This window comes from Microcaecilia unicolor, chromosome 6, assembly GCF_901765095.1.
Source record: "Microcaecilia unicolor chromosome 6, aMicUni1.1, whole genome shotgun sequence".
NCBI lineage: Eukaryota > Metazoa > Chordata > Amphibia > Gymnophiona > Siphonopidae > Microcaecilia > Microcaecilia unicolor.
In genome coordinates, this window is record NC_044036.1 from 158589282 (window position 1) to 158609661 (window position 20380).

Here is a 20380-nt window from a genome sequence, read left to right on the forward strand (position 1 = left end):
CAGCAGGGTTGGCTGCCAAGTGTTGCGGTTTCAAGTCCATTGTTCTAAGCTCTTTGAGCACCATTGTGCTAAAGTTGTAAGCAATATACTATGCCATACTTTGTATTGTTATTTGAATATCTTTACTGTTTATAATTGTCTATTGCTTCCAATTTATTCTTACTGTGCACCACCTTGAATTAATTTTATCTGGACAGGCTGAACTTGGGCGCACACTTGCCCAGGCGTGATGTGCCCACTCCTTGAGTTAGTGCATTGTAGATTGTTCAAGTTTCACCTGTAGTGCGTGTTTTTCCTGCACTGTTCCCAGAGATGTTAACAGACCTTGGCTGAGCACTTTTCTCTTTTTTTTTTTTGGGGGGGGGGGGGGGGGGTTGGTTGGGGGAGTTGCCTTTTGAACAGTTGTCCAGCTTCCCCCATATTGCACCATTTATTCTTGCCTTGCAGTGGCCTTATTTCTGCTATGGAGGGGAACAGCTGTTAACACCGGAGCAGATACTGATAAGAACAGCTTTCCCCATATGACACTCCAGCCCTGGATACCAAACCCTACAACATAATCGTTTACCTGTTTTTCTGGGTCTCTGTGGTCAAATATGGGGTGTGTTTAACTGGAGATCTAGAAGGGGTATTTGAAGTATTTTGCTACATTAAAGGGTGGATGGGTAGGGCAGGTGTTTTTTGTAATGGCTCTATATGTAGAGACGTTGGTTATTATGGGGGAGGGAGGGGTCGTTAACAGTAAAGGGAAGGTGTGGAGGACTCAAAGGGAAGATAACAGCGTGCAAGGATATATCTACCTCAGTGGTTCTCAACCCTTTTTATGACACAATGAGGCATATTTTCAAAGCACTTTGGAAGGCTAAGTTCCAAAGGTTTCTATGGAACTTTGGGAGGCTAAGTGCTTTGAAAATATGCCTCAATGTACTGTCTTCAGGAAAATAGCAGAAACACAACAGAAACAAATGCTATCATATTACTAAACACAATGTAAAAAAAACTGTCCTGCAATTTTCAGGTACATGATTTTAACTATTTAAAATAAGTACAACAAATGACATATCCTCAAAAAATGTAGTTTTGAAAGCTTCCCATTATATACTAAACTCAAGCATAGAAATGCTGCTGATCCAAATATACTGTAATATAACAAGCTATGAATCACATTCTTATGTACTCAAAGATTATTATTAAATTACCAGTGTGTGTTTGACCCTTTATTTATTTGCCATGGTGTCTGATATATTTACTTTACCTTCAGTTGATCAATTGTCGGTTTCTCTAGATTTGCATTATCGGCACTATGTCTTCCTGAAAGATAATTCACTTGCTCCCGAAAACTCTCTTTTTGTTTTTTCTTCAAAGCTACTTGCTCATCTTTAGGAAAATAAAACAAAAAAGTTAATAGTAAACGATGATGAGACAACAAAAACAAATAAAACAGTAAATGCCATATCTTTCTTGTCCCAACAATCATTTCTGGGCCACTAAGAGAAGAAAACAGATTCCTACCCCTTGAACAGAACAGTCATTTTTGGAAGAACAATGGCAATAAGAAAGCCAAGAATCCATCATTAACAAACCTGTACTGGCTATTTAGCATTATGAGAGGAAAAAGGTGGATTCCCAACACTATCTCTAACTAGCTCTTGTTTAGAGAACAGAAAAAGAAAAAAGTTTCCCTTCTGTTGGATAGTGGCCTTTTTCTCCTTAGACATTTGGAAGATAATACAGCTCTAGTACTGTGTTGGAACTGATGCAAACCCAATAAAAAGCCATAAAAAGGCATGCTTTGGCTCATTTTTTGCTATGCACTACTTAAAATTGTGTTACAAAAACATTCAAATCAAAATAACATCTCTTAAAAGGTATACTTTATGCATGAGAGGTAAGCTTTTTTTTTTTTTAGAAAGGAACATTTAGAATAAGGGATTATTATATGGTAAACAAATGGAAAAGCCTCTCTGTAAAGACAAAAATGGTAATCGAACTCAAGAAAGCATGAACAAGCACAAAGAATCCCTAAGGATGATGAAGTGAGGATGAAGCTAGGGATGAATAGACAGTGAAAATCTGTTAATAGAGGGGCAATTTTCAAAATATCTGCTGATGGTCACATAGTCTTTACGTGTGGACTTTAAACCAGTTCTCAAAAGGGAAGTTAGCATAACAGGGCTTAAAATATTTTTGGATGTGTTCTTAAAAGAAGAAGTCCATAAACCATTACTAAGATGGACTTGGAAAAATCCACTTCTTATCTAAATTACTCTTTTGGGATCACCAAGTACATGTGACTTGGATTGACCACTGTTGGAAACAGGATCCTGGGCCTGATGAATCTTTAAGCTGCTTTAAGCTTATGCTGTTCCTGAGGTGATGATCATAATTTGAATATTTTTGTATGGCGAGTTGTAAGGGGGTAACACACTTAACTGGCTAGGATAGCCATATAAACAGGACTGAATAAAACACATTCTTATCTTCATGCGGTTCATCCTAGCCTTTTAAGTGCTGAATATCACACTAGCTATGTTTTATCCAGCCACAGTCAATGCACGTGCATGGACATGGCTTTTGACACCCTTTTGACACCCTTTGCCACCCACAAATGAAAACAGTTAAGCTACAACAAAAAGGAGGTAAAAACCCTCACGGAACCGTGAGATATGAGACAAAAAAGTGAGGAGAACGAATGAGGATACCAAAAAATGTGTTTATTCATATAAAAAATGACCCCACACCTATGATAACAGCCTAGTAATAAATCCTAAGCACTACACAGATGTAAGGTGTACTTTAATCTAGCTCACTTTTGAGGGCATACAGAGAACAGAAACTTAGCAACCACAGAACCTTGAGTACTACAAGGAAAGGGTTGGGCATAAAGACGTCCTCTTGTTGACGAGAAATAAAGCTCACATCTTAAGTGCTCACTTGTGTTTATAGGCCAATGCTTTTTTTTAGAAGTCGTTTTACAAAAGGAATTACTGATGTCACTAATTTACATTCTACTGTGGGCCAGAGTCACCAAGCTTTCTTTCCCCTCCTCCTTAGCCACAGAATGGTATCAGTCCCTACAGTGTCTATTTCTCATGCACAAGGGAAAGTGGTACTCATTGAGCATTTTGCCTACATTCTTTACAAATATTGACAGCAGAAAGAGAAAATTAACACACGTTATGGCATATTTTTGTTAAGACATATGTACAACATACCTAGTTCTTTCTTCCACTGTGATTTCTTTGCCTCCAAAAGATCTTTATCCCTTTCTCTTTCACCTAGAGTACTGAATATGTCACCCTGTTGCCATCTGTCATTACTTCCACTAAAGGAAAACATTTTTTTAAATTAAAAAATGTACAAAATTTTAGATATTTAAAAATTATTTTCATTTTACCAACATTAATTCTAAAACAACTGTTTATAATTTATGTGAATGTTTAACCTTTTAATTTCTGTATTTCTACTAAATAACAGTACACTAGAAACCAACTTGCTGGTATAAGACTCTATATAAAAGTTTTTACACGATAAAATTTGCGTAATTGCCATTTAAGGCTACTTTAATGAAAGACATAAAGATCAATAAAAAAGATCAATAAATACCAGATGACACTTTAAACACCCGGAACATTTTGGGGTAATTCTATAACTGTGCATCTATATATAGGAGGTCCAGAGGGTGCCTGATTAGTGCATATTTCATAAAGAAGAACAGACCCCTACATAAAGGGCTAGATTCTATGTACAGTACCTGAAAAATCCATGCAGAATAAATTTCCACCTAAGTGTATTCTGTAAGTGGCACCTCGATTTAGGCACAGTATATACAATACACTTAGTTGGTATCCCGGCACCTAGAACTAGGCGCATCTGTTTACACCAAGGGAAACGTGGCGTAAATATCAGCGCTTAGACTTAGGCACAGAGGGGCATATTCTAAAACAGTGTGCATAAATTTTGGAACGCCCATAAAACACCCATTTCTCCGCCTATAACCACACCCTTTTTGCTTCACGCATTAGAATTTAGGCACTCTCCCCCAGATTCTATATAGTGCGCTTAGATTTAGGCACCGAAAGTGGCGTGGATTCCATAACACCGTGTGTTACTTAACTGGCTTAACAAGCTAATGAGCACTAATTGGCACCGATTAGAATTTAGGCGCACAACTCGATAAGCATATTCTGCAATGATGTGTGCCAAACTTCTATCGTGTGAAGGCAAAAAGAGGCATGGCTATGGGCGTTCTAAAACTTAGGCGCCTAGTTATAAATATGGTCCAGTGTGCCTAAATCTACATGCTGAGATTTACACCAGGTTTTCATTTGCATAAATGGATGCACGCAGATGTGGGTGCTGAAATATCAACTAAGCATATTCTATAATCTGCTCCTAAATCTAGGTGCCGATTATAGAATACGCTTAGTCGACACTAATTTCAGCTCTGATTTTTTTTAGGTGCCATATATAGAATCTCTTCCTCTGTGTTCCAGAATATGCTCAGCGAGTTATGCACCTAAATCCTAATTATTGCCATTTAGTGCTCATTATTGCTTGTGCTGTTAAAATCGCTGATTGACTTGTAAGCCAATTAAGTTACATGCATTGTTCTAGAATATGCTTAGAATTCAGCGCAGAACACTAGGTGCGACATATAGAATCCAGGGGAGTACTAGTTTAACATGGTATATACATGCATATGCATATAGGTGCGAAAGGCCAGCAATAGGGCAGCTGTAAATGTTCGCACCCAAGTTTTGGTGATACTCGCCTAACCTACAGTATTTTATAAGTTATTCCCCAGATTCTATATAGCGTGACTTAAGTTGCATGCAGAAATCCAGTCATATTCTGTATTTGTGCATAGATCTTAATTAGTTAACAAGCCTATCAGTGTCGATAACTGCCACTTAAGCAATTACTGACACTAACTGGTGCTAATTAGAATTTACGTGCAAAACTATAAGCGTATTTTATAACGTGATGTGCATAAATTCTAAGTTGCATAGTTAAAAATAGGTTGTGGCCATGGACGTGGAATGGGCGGGTTGCGGGTGTTTCTAAAATCTATGCGCGTTGTTGTTATAGAATACGCCCAGTTCGCGCCTAATTTAGGCATCGGAATTTACACCAAGTTTTACTTGGTGTAACTGCAAGCGACTAAATTTAGTCATGCAACTGGGAACTCGGCATGTTCTATAAACCATAAAGAAATTTAGGTTTACCCTATAAAGAACACCTAAATTTAGGCATACTTTATATAAAACGCCTAGGCGCATTTCATTTAGGTGGCGATTTATGCTATAAACGTGTGTGCCGTCCATGTGTATGTGCCCACCTGCAAGCTACACGCTATTGAAGATTTGTGGGAAGTTACAGAACAGTGCTTAGGCAGTTCATACATGTTAGTATTTACTTTATAGAATTTTCCCCTAGGGGTGTAATTTTATACAGAATTTTCTACATATCAAGCATATTTTACACGTAGAAAATGGCTCCTATAAAAATGTGTGAGGTCTACATATATGGGGGGAAAAAAAGTGCACAAAAGCCAAAACCAACTTTTATGTGAACTGAGTGTAGGCATTCTTGAGGTACAGTTACAATGTATACGCATACTTGCGGACAGTGCATATGTACATTTGCACCTGTCTTGGAGGAGGCATACATTTGTGTATTTGCAGTCTACTGGGGATAGTTCTAGGTACTTATTTTATAAAGGGAAATTAATGTGTCTTTATAAAGTAACAGACATTAAAATAGGCATGTCTTTAGAAATTATTATAGATGTCCGGTTATAAAAATTACCCTCTTTATGAATCACAAAATTATACATACATCAATACATTTGTAAAGGATTACATAATAAACACATCCTTAATATTGCATACATTTTCTGTTTTAAAAAAAAAGTACTTACATTTCTAATTTCTGTCCCTCCTGCATAGATATGACTTTTTCAGTTAATACATCTTTTTCAACTTGAACAGGTGAAACATCAGACATTTGGTGTAATCCCGAGTTTTCCTGTGTTTCATTATTAATGGCACTAGCATCCAAACTCTCTTGGATTAGGAATAAAAACAATTTAAAAACAGTGCATTTCCTTATTTCCATAATCCATCAACAGACTAACCATGCTGTTAATATACAGTGACAAAAGCCAAGACTTTTGTGGTGATTTGAATTATTCTAAAATCATTAATATTTATTTATAAAATGTTCCATACCACCAGTTTGGCATAAAATCATTCAATGTGGTCCAAAACAAACATTCTACATCAGAAAACTTTTAGTAATGGGGTAGATTTCTGAAATGGACTAGAACAGCTAAGAAGCTCAACTATATTTTAGCTAGTTATCCTTAGGTTTAATCTCAGTTGCAGCTGAAATTAGGATAAAATCTAGCTGGTTAGATTTAAGGCTATGACATCTGTGCTTAGGGTTTGCTGGCTAACTTCCTTTCCCTGACTGAACCCTGTGCCTCCAGGACCACCCACTTACCAAATGACTAAAAAGGCAGTTGCCAAACAAAACCAGGTGGCTATACTTTCAAATATCAGTTCTAGATGGCAAACTCTGGGGGTCTTAACCCATGGTAGCATTTTTAGCTTGCGGCAGAAATCTGCTAGCAGTAAACATTGAGACACCCATTACATTCCTATGGACGTCTTGGTGTTTACCACTTACTGCCAGCTGATTTCTACCGTGAACTAAAAATGCTACCGCAGCTTAGTAAAAGACCACCTTTGAAAGTTATCAACTAATCTGCTTTGAAAATCCACCTCAATGGAATCAGACTTAGGACCGCATGTGCTGAATATTATTCTCACAAACACAAAAGGAGATTCTATATATGGCACCTATAAAAACTGGCGCTGAAATCAGTGCTAAGGGTATTCTCTAATCAGCACCCAGATTTAGGAGCTGATTATAGACTATGCTTTGTTGATACTCCAGCATCAATATCTGTGCACATCCATTCACGCCAATGAAAACCTGGAGTAAATCTCAGAGCTTAGATTTAGGCACTCCAGGCTATATTCTATAACCAGGTGCCTAAATTTTGGAATGCCCATTTTTCCTCCCATAACCACGCCACTTTTTGCCTCTGTGTGTTAGGAGTTTGGCACATATCATTACAGAATATGCTTAGCGAGTTGTGAACCTAAATTCTAATCAGTGCCAATTAGTGCTCATTATTGCTTAAGTGCTGTTATCACTACTACTACTAAACATTTATAGAGCGCTACTAGGGTTACGCAGCGCTGTACAATTTAACAAAGAGAGACAGTCCCTGCTCAAAGAGCTTACAATCTAATAGACAAGTGAATGGTCGGTCCGATAGGGGCAGTCAAATTGGGGCAGTCTGGATTCACTGAACGGTAAGGGTTAGGTGCAGAACGCAGCATTGAAGAGGTGGGCTTTAAGCAAAGACTTGAAGACGGGCAGGGAGGGGGCTTGGCGTAAGGGCTCAGGAAGGTTGTTCCAAGCATAGGGTGAGGCGAGGCAGAATGAGCGGAGCCTGGAGTTGGCGGTGGTGGAGAAGGGTACTGAGAGCAATCTGCACTCATTAGCTTGTTAAACCAATTAAGTGCAGTATATAGAATCCGGGGGAAAGGGGGGACATTAAGATGTGTTATTTTACTCCTAACCCCAGTTATCAGCAACTTGGTCTCATTGCATAAAACAGGACCTATGCCAAAATAGCACTATGATAACTACCCCCAAAATGGAAATAAACCCTTTAGTAAATCTGGCTCTTAATCTGCTATTAATCAAAAGATAAATTACTTCAATCATAAATGAACAATCAGTTTGATTAAAGGAAGTGTCTTACTTCTGTCTCTTTCACTGTCATCCTGGTCTTCACATACGGCTTTTGATCCACGGTTTGCAGCTAACAATATCTGCTGCAACTGCTCTTGAGTTAAACATACCAAACTATTCCGGAGCTCTTCAGCAGTAATGTTAGGTTTCGTTTGAGGCTTTTGTTTTGTGTTGGAAACAACAGTCTTTTTAATACTGATGTCAGTCTTTTGGGCATGCTGTTTTCCGATATCAATGTTTTCTTGGGGTATGGAAGCATGATCTTTGCTCTCCTTTGGCAAATCACAATTTGGCTTTCGTGGTAGCAAATTACCAGGTTTTTTGTCTCCTTTTGATGTTGAAAGCCCAGGGCCAGTTCTGTTTTTTGGCAAAGATTTTTCAGTCTTGACATTAGTACTCTGTGATGACTTAACAATTTGGCCAGTCTGTTTAGTTTTTAAACTATGCTTCTGTATTCTTGTTTTGTAACCTGCCTGCTGAAACAACATAATTTATTTGTGCTCAAGGCTAACCATAACATTTGGGTATGTACATAGAATGCATTACTGCTCAATTCATACATGTTGTGCTGTTCTAAAAAACAAAACAAAACCCAAACCAGTTCTTTTGCATATGTAAATCTAAACTGCAAGCTAAAACATCTACATTTCTCTTATACATCAAATTAATATGACATGTTTGTTTTAATATCATTCCTAATTTAAAAAAATCATATGACCTATTCAAACCTCCCTCTCTGCCCATCAACCACTCTTCACTTGGTAATTTGTCTTTTCTAGTAAAGTATGTAGGTTAAAAAAATCTTTTTGTCTTTTTTCCAATTTTGATAAAAATGATCCTTTGGCTCTTTTTAGACTATGCAGCGAAAAGACAATGTTGCACTCCTTACCTGCTTGTTAACTTTTGATTCAACTGCTGCAAGACAAGAAATTTTCAGTTATAAACTAAAATTTGCTCGAGTACCACATTACTGTAGAGCATTAAGGCACCTAGTTTCAGTTCCACATTTAGAGTCAGCTAAATCACTTGGGGACCCTTTTACAAAGGCTTGCTAGGGCTACTGCGCAGGTAGCGCATGCCAAATCGGCCCTATCGCCAGGGTAGCGTGGGAGCTTGCTGATAGTTCCAAAGTTGGTGCGTGCAGTTTCCTGTGGTAGAAAATAATTTTCTACTGCAGTGGGCGTTCCCGGCGGTAATCAGCAGTATAGCCACATTGCTGCGCACTGTCCGATCATCACAGGGCTAGCGCGTAAGACCTTACTGCCTACTAAATAAGTGGCGGTAAGGGCTAAGGCAGTAAATAGCTGTGCGCTAATTTTAATATTAGCACATGGCCATTTATTGCCCCATTTTTTAAAAAGGCCTTTCCACCACCCCCACCCCCGCGGTGAAAAGTGGCCCAGTGCGCACCAATTTCACGCTCCAAAACTAGCACAAGCCACTTTTTGACTGCAACTTAGTAAAAGGGCCAGTGGAGAAAGAGAGATGAACCAAGGTCTTATAACAAACCCTTCTAAGCTACACAGCAAAAGAGGAGCAGCCTAATGGTTACTGCAGTGGACAGAGAAGCTGGGAAACTGGGGCCCTTAGATTTTGAACCCATTAAGGACAAAAGTACCTGTATATAAAACATGAAACAGCTGTGGTTGTACTACAGAAAGGCAGTATATCAAATCTATGATCCTTTAAGAGCGGTGACCTAAGGAGCCGCACTCTGCTCAAAAGCTATAGAAGTAACTTCCACAATAACTGACTGATCACAATAGTTCACAGCTGACAGTACATTTTCCACAGCTCTGTGGCAGAGTGAAAATAGCTAAAAGCCCAAAAAGAGATGGTTGCTTCTTTCCAAAACACACATGCCACAGAATTGAGGGAACTGTGCAATCTATGTGGCTAACTACATGCAGAAGATGAATGGAAAAAGTCTTCATTAAATGCTGAATGTAATCCAAAACCAACTAGGTATCTAGGGGCAATTTTCAGTGTGACTCTGCATGGGTAAAATGGTAATTTACCTATAGAGAAGGGTCCTTTAAAAACTGCCTTCCCCTTCAGCAGGAAAAACTATTCATGCTACACTGTACACAGCACAAGTAGTTTTCATAAGGGCAAAACAGGCAGGTAGAGGGTAGACTGGCCTGCTTTATGCATCTTTACCCCCATATACTGGCCTGCTTTATGCATCTTTACCCCCATATACCATCTCTCTCTTCTTCAATCTGTTCAAAATTCTGCTGCACGACTAATATTCTGCCAATGTCGTTATGCTCATATTAGCCCACTTAAGTCACTTCACTGGCTTCCTATCTGTTTCCGCATACAGTTCAAACTCCTCTTATTGACCTATAAGTGCATTCACTCTGCAGCTCCTCAGTACCTCTCCACTCTCATCTCTCCCTACATTCCTCCCCGGGAACTCCGTTCACTGGGTAAATCTCTCTTATCTGCACCCTTCTCATCCACTGCTAATGCCAGACTCCGTTCCTTTTATCTTGCTGCACCATATGCCTGGAATAGACTTCCTGAGGTGGTACGTCAAGCTCCATCTCTGGCCGTCTTCAAATCTAAGCTAAAAGCCCACCTTTTTGATGCTGCTTTTAACTCCTAACCTTTATTCACTTGCTCAGAACCCTTATTTTATCATCCTCACTTTAATATTCCCTTATCTCTTGTTTGTCCTGTTTGTCTGTCCTAATTAGATTGTAAGCTCTGTCAAGCTGGAACTGTCTCTTCATGTTCAAGTGTACAGCGCTGCGTACGTCTAGTAGTGCTATAGAAATGATAAGAAGTAGTAGTATATACTTGCACCTACAATATATATGGGGTAAGAGATCCCTGCAGCATTGGCCTTAAAAACCTGCCTTGTGAGCCTGTAGCCAAAAAGTACCAATGAGCATGCAAACTCCCTTCAGAGCTGAAAATTACACTCAAGATGTAATTTAAACATCTAACTTAAAACATTTTCTCAAAGCCCGCTGCACTAACCATTAGGCCACTCCTCCACTCTAATGATTTTTAAGACTAACAGAACAGATACAGATTACTTTGGCAGTACTAAGTTTTATCATATATGATTCTTTCAAAGTTGCAATATTTTTCTTTGACGTTTGTTATATCCACAGAATAGGGGCCGGCTGCACTGTGGGGGTGGGGGGAGGAACATGCCTAAATTTTCACGCACTATTTTTGGGGACCTTTACAGAATCAGGGGGTATGCATCAATTGTGTCACTGCTTACGTTTAGGCCTGCCTTTCTGCAAGGCCTACACAAGCTATAAGTTATCCGAAGTGTAGCTGAATTTCACTGCTTTCTGGATAACTTTTTTTTTTTGCTGGTCACTGGCACAGTCCTAACTCCGCCTCTTTCCCGTATGAATAAATGTCAGCACTTAGCATCCAACACTGTTGCTGGCCACATAGATTGAACACTGAGCATAATATTACCAGTCTGCTTAAGAAATACTCTTCTTGAAAGGAGCACTTATGTAATAGAAAAGGAAATTTGACCTTTTAGGCCGTGGCATCAGATTTATGCATAGACCTACATTTCCATCAAATAGGTTCCATTAAAATGTCACTATGATCCCTTTACAAAATGAAAAACAAAGGAGGCCCAGTAGGTTTTCTTTCCAGGATACATTTGATTGTGTCTCACGAAACAAAACTATATAGTGCTGGGGAGGAGACGGCTGTCTTGGTACATGTGGGTACTAATGACATAGGAAAATGTGGGAGAGAGGTTCTGGAAGCAAATTTAGGCTCTTAGGTAGAAAGCTGAAATCCAGATCCTCCAGGGTAGCATTTTCTGAAATGCTACCTGTGCCACGCGCAGGGCCCAAGAGACAGGCAGAGCTCCAGAGTCTCAATGCGTGGATGAGACGATGGTGCAGGGAGGAGGGCTTTAGATTTGTTAGGAACTGGGCAACATTCTGGGGAAGGGGGAGCCTATTCCGAAAGGATGGGCTCCATCTTAACCAGAGTGGGACCAGGCTGCTGGCATCGGCGATTAAGAAGGAGATAGAGCAGCTTTTAAACTAGAAATGGGGGGAAGGCCGACAGTCGCTCAAAAGAGCATGGTTCGGGATAAGGTATCTTTCAAAGATATCACCATAACAGGGAAGATAGAGTATCCTGATAGTGAGGTTGCAAAAGAGATTGTAGTAGATCGGGTATCTTTAAATAACAATAAAAATCAGACAAAAGATTGCCAATTAATACTGTCAAGTACTAAGCATGATGTACTTAGGAACAACAAACATAGTTTGAAATGTCTATATGCGAATGCCAGGAGCCTAAGAAATAAGATGGGGGAGTTAGAATATATTGCACTAAATGAAAAATTAGATATAATAGGCATCTCTGAGACCTGGTGGAAGGAGGATAACCAGTGGGACACTGTCATACCGGGGTACAAATTATATCGTAGTGATAGGGTGAATCGGATTGGTGGAGGGGTAGCATTGTATATTAACGAGAGCCTTGAATCAAATAGATTGAAAATTCTGCAGGAAACAAAACACTCCTTGGAATCACTGTGGATTGAAATTCCATGTGCAAAGGGGAAAAGGATAGTGACAGGAGTGTACTACCGTCCGCCTGGCCAGGACGAACAGACGGATGCGGAAATGTTAAAGGAAATCAGGGACGCAAACAAACTGGGCAACACAATAATAATGGGGGATTTCAATTACCCGCATATAGACTGGGTTAATGTAACATCTGTACACGCAAGGGACATAAGATTTCTTGATGAAATCAAGGACAGCTTCATGGAACAGCTAGTTCAGGAGCCGACAAGAGAAGGAAAAATACTAGACTTAGTCCTTAGTGGTGCTCATGATCTAGTGCAGGGGGTAACGATACGAGGGCCGCTTGATAACAGTGATCATAATATGATCGGTTTTGATATTGGCATTGAAGGAAGTGAAACTAGGAAATCAAGTACGCTAGCGTTTAACTATAGAAAAGGTGATTACGACAAATGAGAAAAATGGTGAAAAAAAGACTGAAAGGAGCAGCTCGCAGAGTAAAAAACTTGCATCAGGCGTGGATGCTGTTTAAAAACACCATCCTGGAGGTTCAGGACAAATATATTCCACATATTAGAAAAAAGGGAAAAAAGACTAAACGTCAGCCGGCGTGGCTAAACAGTAAGATAAAGGAAATCATTAGAGCCAAAAAACAATCCTTCAGAAAGTGGAGAAGAGAACCAACTGAAAGTAACAGGATAGATCATAAGGAATGCCAAGCCAAATGCAAAGCGGAGATAAGGAGGGCAAAAAAGGACTTTGAGAAGAAATTAGCGTTGGAAGCAAAAATACATAGTAAAAATTTTTTTAGATACATTAAAAGCAGGAAACCGGCCAAAGAATCGGTTGGGCCGCTGGACGAAAATGGTGTTAAAGGGGCGATCAAGGAGGACAAAGCCGTAGCGGAGAAATTAAATGAATTCTTTGCTTCGGTCTTCACCAAGGAGGATTTGGGGGGGACACCGGTGCTGGAAAGAATATTTGAAGCGGGGGAGTCGGAGAAACTAAACAAATTCTCTGTAACCTTGGAGGATGTAATGGGTCAGTTCAGCAAGCTGAAGAGTAGTAAATCACCGGGACCTGATGGTATTCATCCCAGAGTATTAATAGAACTAAAAAATGAACTTGCGGAGCTACTGTTAGAAATATGCAATCTGTCCCTAAATCGAGTGTAATACCGGAAGACTGGAGGGTAGCCAATGTTACTCCGATTTTTAAGAAGGGTTCCAGAGGAGATCCGGGAAATTATAGACCGGTGAGTCTGATGTCGGTGCCGGGCAAGATGGTGGAGGCTATTATTAAGAATAAAATTGCAGAGCATATACAAAACATGGACTGATGAGACAAAGTCAGCACGGATTTAGTGAAGGGAAGTCTTGCCTCACCAATCTAATGCATTTTTTTGAGGGGGTAAGCAAACATGTGGACAATGGGGAGCCGGTTGATATTGTATATCTGGATTTTCAGAAGGCGTTTGACAAAGTGCCGCACGAAAGACTCCTGAAGAAATTGCAGAGTCATGGAATCGGAGGTAGGGTATTATTATGGATTAAGAACTGGTTGAAAGATAGGAAGCAGAGAGTAGGATTGCGTGGCCAGTATTCTCAGTGGAGGAGGGTAGTTAGTGGGGTCCCGCAGGGGTCTGTGCTGGGTCCGTTGCTTTTTAATGTATTTATAAATGACCTAGAGATGGGAATAACTAGTGAGGTAATTAAATTCGCCGATGACACAAAATTATTCAGGGTCGTCAAGTCGCAGGAGGAATGTGAACGATTACAGGAGGACCTTGCGAGACTGGGAGAATGGGCGTGCAAGTGGCAGATGAAGTTCAATGTTGACAAGTGCAAAGTGATGCATGTGGGTAAGAGGAACCCGAATTATAGCTACGTCTTGCAAGGTTCCACGTTAGGAGTTACGGATCAAGAAAGGGATCTGGGTGTCGTCGTCGATGATACGCTGAAACCTTCTGCTCAGTGTGCTGCTGCGGCTAGGAAAGCGAATAGAATGTTGGGTGTTATTAGGAAGGGTATGGAGTCCAGGTGTGCGGATGTTATAATGCCGTTGTATCGCTCCATGGTGCGACCACACCTGGAGTATTGTGTTCAGTACTGGTCTCCGTATCTCAAAAAAGATATAGTAGAATTGGAAAAGGTACAGCGAAGGGCGACGAAAATGATAGTGGGGATGGGACGACTTTCCTATGAAGAGAGGCTGAGAAGGCTAGGGCTTTTCAGCTTGGAGAAGAGACGGCTGAGGGGAGATATGATAGAAGTGTATAAAATAATGAGTGGAATGGATCGGGTGGATGTGAAGCGACTGTTCACGCTATCCAAAAATACTAGGACTAGAGGGCATGAGTTGAAGCTACAGTGTGGTAAATTTAAAACGAATCAGAGAAAATTTTTCTTCACCCAACGTGTAATTAGAGTCTGGAATTCGTTGCCGGAGAACGTGGTACGGGCGGTTAGCTTGACGGAGTTTAAAAAGGGGTTAGATAGATTCCTAAAGGACAAGTCCATAGACCGCTATTAAATGGACTTGGAAAAATTCCGCATTTTTAGGTATAACTTGTCTGGAATGTTTTTACGTTTGGGGAGCGTGCCAGGTGCCCTTGACCTGGATTGGCCACTGTCGGTGACAGGATGCTGGGCTAGATGGACCTTTGGTCTTTCCCAGTATGGCACTACTTATGTACTTATGTACCTAAACATTTTTTGCTTATTTATGGGTCAGTAAATCTAAAAGCTTCAAATCCCATCATTACTAGCATTTTCTTTGGCCTCAGGTTATGCAATGTCCATTTAAGAATTCAAATTGACATTAGAATTTACACACACCACTATACAGAATACAATTAGAAAGCTGCACACATAAATTCTAATTAGTGTCAATTAGTGCTAATTGTTTGTTATTGGCCAATTATCGGCATCAACTGGCTTGCTAAATAATTAAGTTGTGTGTGCAATTTGGCCGCACTGCCAAATTTGCACATTAGTTGCCAAATACAGAACCAGGGGGGTAAGTGACATATGTGCCAAGTTTACAGAACAGTGTCTAACACCTGCTCACATAACTGCCAATTTATGGCACCAATCATGTGACTAAGCTTAGTATGCAAATTGGCATCCAAGTTAGGCATGCCTTACAGAATTGCCTTTTAATATTTTGGATAATAGTACTCTTGTTTAAGCAAATAATATTGCAATTATCTTTTAGATATGTTTACTAGAGTATGATGTTGCAAAAGAAGCATTTAATTTGACCTGAAACCAAACAACCGTGTTTTTAGTCTTTTCAATGCTTCCAGTTTCAATAACATTTGTTAGAGACTTTCAGAACACAGAATACAACATTCTCATCACTGAATGCATCATACCACATGAAGCTAAAATTAGCCTGGGCTTTCCATCCAATATTTGAGTTTCAAGCTTCAAACCATCCCTGCAAAAGACAAACAAACCAACCGTGGATCCTTAATGAAGATCATAATGTTTGATTTTCATTTTAAAAATGCAGTATTAACATTCCAGAAAGTGCAGTGCAAGGCTAGCCCACCAACATTTTAAAAAGTTAGAAAAATCCAAACGGGACATCAGGCTTTAGATTTATCAAGCTATCGATGTGCTGACTTCACTTTTGCAGGGCCTGGGATGAACTCTTTCTGCAAAATGATATTAACAGGAATAACATTTGTCTTCTCTGCTTCCTTCTCTCAAGACTAGATTTACTAAAGCATGCCACCATGTTAACACACACTGACATTGTTAATACCCATTAGTAGTAAATGGGTTCTACTGCATAAAATGGGACCTGTAGTAAACAAAACACATTAATACAATTTAGTGTACACTAATATGATATATCGCTTTCATAGTCCTTAGTATAATTAATGTCAGGCTATCTCCATAGAAGTTTGGCGTCACGTGGAATAAGTAATTGTACAGGGCACTGCATGATGCCTAAATAGGGCAATTTTCAAAAGAAGTTTTCCACTGGTAAATAGGTGTTCACTAACTGTGAAAGCTTCATTCAAAACTTTTTCCCTGACATCAACGCAAAGTAAAAGGACAGCAACAGAGACATGCTAGTAAAGCACATGGATGAATTTACTTTAAACTCATTGTGCACACATCCTAGTGAGAAATGGAAACTCTGTGGTTACTTATGTACCCCAAGCAAGAAACAGAAACACAGAATATGAGGGCAGATAGAGACACTATGTGTTATCCAGTCTGCCCATCCATATCAACTAATAAGCTCTACAATCCTTTCCTCTCCCTTAGAGATCTTCTGTGCTTGCTCCATGCTTTCTTGAATTCAGATACAGTCCTCGTCTCCATCACCTCCCCTGGGATGTCGCTACACATATCCACCATGCACTACCACCACTTTTTTCCTGCTGGCTATTCCTATGCATTCAAGCATCTTTTTTTCTCCTACCCTTTCCTCAGTTGTTCTGAAGCTAGCCTTTTTTTTTTTAATGTGAGATATAACAACTCTGCTCCAATTCCCTGTCTTCAAGACAATGCTTCCAATGTATCCAGCCTTGTATCGCCCAGGTCCTGACCTTGTACAACCAAAGACAGGTGGCCATCAGCAAGAAGTCCACATTTTCATTCTGATGCCAGGGCTATCGTGTTCTATACCTCTTCTTGCCTTGTCTTTGGGCTTCAGCAAGCTTTGCATCCCAGTGTCCCTCCAATTAATGAGCAGCATCTCAGTAGAGTCATGCATTTTGACCTAAGAGTAGTACAGTATAGAGGGTGAAGTTCTACACACAACAGACTGGAATTTGGGGTTGATAATCTAATGATGGCTGAATAAGTAGTTAAGGTGACACCAAAAAGCAGCATGATGCAGTTAAAATATGGCAAACTGCCTCTGTGTGAGTCTCTCGCAAGACTTCATTTTGAGTACTGTAGGCAGTCCTTCAGACTGCACTTTCAAAAGGATATAAAGTCAATTCAGATGGTGGCTACCACAATGGTTAATGATCTTCATCATAATGGGGGTCAGACATTTCTTTACAGGAAAGGTGGTGGAGACAAGAATAGTACCTGAATTCGTGAAAGCCCAGGACAAGCCTAGAAGATTCTAAAGCTGAGCAGTCACGAAGTGGATGAGTAGATTGGACAGGACATGTGATCTTTTTCTGCTACCATGTTTTATGTTTCTATTATTTGTGTTGCAAAACCAAGTGCACAGCACAAACAGACATGAGTGGTGGGACTTTGTTTAACAAAACAAAAAGAAAACATAATTAGCTACAAAAGAATAGGGATGGGCATCCAGAAAGTTTTCATTCCATGTTCATTTGTTTCTTTTTTCTATAAACTTGTGCACGCAAAATTTACATGTAGATTACAGAATACCTACAGTTACACATATAACTTAATTGACAAATTAGCTGCTAACTGGCACTAACCTCCACCTCATACAAAGCCACGCTAGTGGCTGCCAAGTGGTAATACCATACCAGCAGCCACTACCACGGCTTTGTAAAGGGGAGGGGGGAATTAATTATTGGTGATAGCTGGATTAAACTGGCACTAATTTGCAATTAGAATACATTAACTGCACTTAGCATTCTATAACCTTAGCAAGCAAATTCTATACTGTGTAACTGCAAGGGGATGAGGACATGGAAGGGGCATGTCCCACACTTACACACTAAGGCTATAGAATACTGACAGTTACATATGAAACTGTAGCATTTAGTCACAGTCATTTACACTAGCCACTGACATACTGTAAGTGGCTGTGACTAAATGTTGGCACATAAATGCTGACTTCCGCTAATATTCTATATTACATGTGTAATTACTGATATAGAATTCACATTTAGCACGTAGCATCCTGAACCTAGCTTTAGGCAACCTGTAGAGCATTACCCCCACAATGTGTACTCTCCTTAAAGAATGCCTGTTATTTTGCACATAGTGCACGCTCTTTCCTGATAGATGCAGACACTCATTAAGGACAGTGCGCACTGTATATGCTTTTAAAAGGTGATGACATTTGTTTCAAATGATGGCCCATCTCTCATAATGAATGAGAAGTAGGACTAAGATGTAGGTCTGCAACTTAGGATGGACGGGGGGCCTTAATGAAGACAAATGGATGAAAATACATGTAAGCATGTACAAACAAATTATAGTAGTTTCTAATCTACACATGTGCCTGTGCACTGTGCACATGCTCCAGTAAAATTCTGCCCATGCACAAGACCAAAATATCGCTCCAAGATTAATCTAGTCCTCCTGTAAATATGAGGTCATACTTTCACTGATTACCTATGGAAACTAGAATTTTGTTCAAGCTCTACTGTATAATTTTTTTAATTACTGGAGACTCTGCGCCACCTTACATACATACTTTAATCTTTTCTGCTTACTCATCTACAAAACACCTGATTCAAAATCAGTTTAACCTGTCTTTTCCAAACCCAAAAGATGTAAAATCTATTACACATGTCACTGCATCATTTTTTTAAATCAATCAACAAAATCATAGAATCTACTGTCAACTGAGATACGCTGCGAGACCTTTGTTCCAAGATCATATTATTGCTAAATTTAATATTACATCATGTCAATTTACTGGAATTTTCTATTCTGTGGAATTGCACATAATTGTTTTATTGTATGTTCTTGGAGGTCTTTTACAAAGGTGTGTTATCTTTTTTAGCACACGCAAATTATTAGCATGTGCTAAATGCTAGAGATGCCCACAGCAATATATGGGTATTTCTAGCATTTAGCACATGCTAAAACGCTAGCACGCCTTTGTAAAAGGACTCCTTAGGTTTTTATGTACTAGTTTTCTTTTTGTAATCTGCCTTGAATGCTGTGTGGGTATATATGGAATATAAGAGATGAATGTAATGTAAGTACCAATTAATCAATCTTAAACAAGTTTCTCACCCATTTCTGGTTCTCATGTCATTATGCATTAACCACTTAACTCACTACATATACAGCTAATGGAAAAGTTGAAAGCCATTTACCTTTGTGTTATGATAATGCTAACTCACATACGTTTGAGAAAAGAAATACAGCTTAAGAGGCCACTGCACACAAATCAATCAACCCGCAGAACTCTCACAATTTTCCTTTACTGGCAAATCCTCCGTTGCCCAATAAACTGAAAGCTAAGATGCATACAAGACTGCAATATTCAATATCTATAGAAAATTAAGCTTGTCACAGGCACAGCTCAAGCATGGATGGTATAAGTCACGGCTGTGGGAGGAGGTTAACGGTAAACAATGGCGCTAACCTTCCGAGGCGAGGAAAAGCCCAGCAGTTAAAGCCCCTTACCCTAGATTCATGGCACTGCACAACGCTCACAATCCCCGCTACCGAGCCAAAAGCCGCTTCCACCAGCCCCACAACAACTCTCGAACAGCCACTTCCTGGAGTCCCACTGTGTACAGTAACAGCGGTTGCTGTCAGAGCCCAATAAAACGCCAGGTAATAGGTGGACTGGAACGCCAAGAGTCAACCAATCAACGTGTGAAACACTGCGATGTATGCCCTTCCACATCATTGGTACTTAGAGGAAGAAATAAGCAATGATGTTAGATAGAGACAGCAGAGACCAAGTAAGTTAGATTGAGAGCAGGAGACGGTACAAGGCTATCTAGAAGCCAGTAGGCGGAGTCACAAGTACACGCAAAACAATAGCAAACGCTATTATTGAAAGCAATAGTAAAAGATTTTTGGAAATAATGGACTGTCTATGCGTGATTCATCTGCAAAAAGTCAAAAGTTGATCCAGTTGGATAGGCAGTGCCTTAAAAGGTGAAGGACAAAAGATTTTTTTTTCTAACTTATTTGACAGGTTTTTTATTTATTGCAAATAGGTTTTTATTGATGACTAGTAAAAAAGGCCCGTTTCTGACACAAATGAAACGGGCGCTAGCAAGGTTTTCCTCGGAGTGTGTGTGTTTGGGAGAGTGTATGTGAGAGTGAGTGTTTGAGAGTCAGAGTGAAAGTGTGAGTCCAATCCATGCT

The 20380-nt window shown here is 39.7% G+C and overlaps 1 protein-coding gene across 6 annotated transcripts in view; it reads right to left on the minus strand.

The window, feature by feature from the left end:
* Nucleotides 1-19800, minus strand: part of CCDC66 (coiled-coil domain containing 66) — a 99666-nt gene extending 79866 nt beyond the window's left edge. For 3 of the 6 annotated variants that reach the window (XM_030206062.1, XM_030206060.1, XM_030206063.1), the window contains exons 1-7: nucleotides 19685-19800; nucleotides 15742-15806; nucleotides 8723-8748; nucleotides 7844-8309; nucleotides 5924-6068; nucleotides 3216-3325; nucleotides 1256-1377 (exon numbers count right to left, since the gene is read on the minus strand). In XM_030206062.1, the coding sequence (XP_030061922.1) occupies nucleotides 1256-1377; nucleotides 3216-3325; nucleotides 5924-6068; nucleotides 7844-8309; nucleotides 8723-8748; nucleotides 15742-15806; nucleotides 19685-19695 (945 nt within the window). In that variant the 5' untranslated portion in view covers nucleotides 19696-19800. Of the gene's footprint in view, nucleotides 1-1255; nucleotides 1378-3215; nucleotides 3326-5923; nucleotides 6069-7843; nucleotides 8310-8722; nucleotides 8749-15741; nucleotides 15807-19684 lie in introns of those variants that run through there. The other 3 variants (XM_030206061.1, XM_030206064.1, XM_030206065.1) reach the window with 3 other exon arrangements.
* Between the last annotated feature and the right edge of the window lie 580 nt (nucleotides 19801-20380).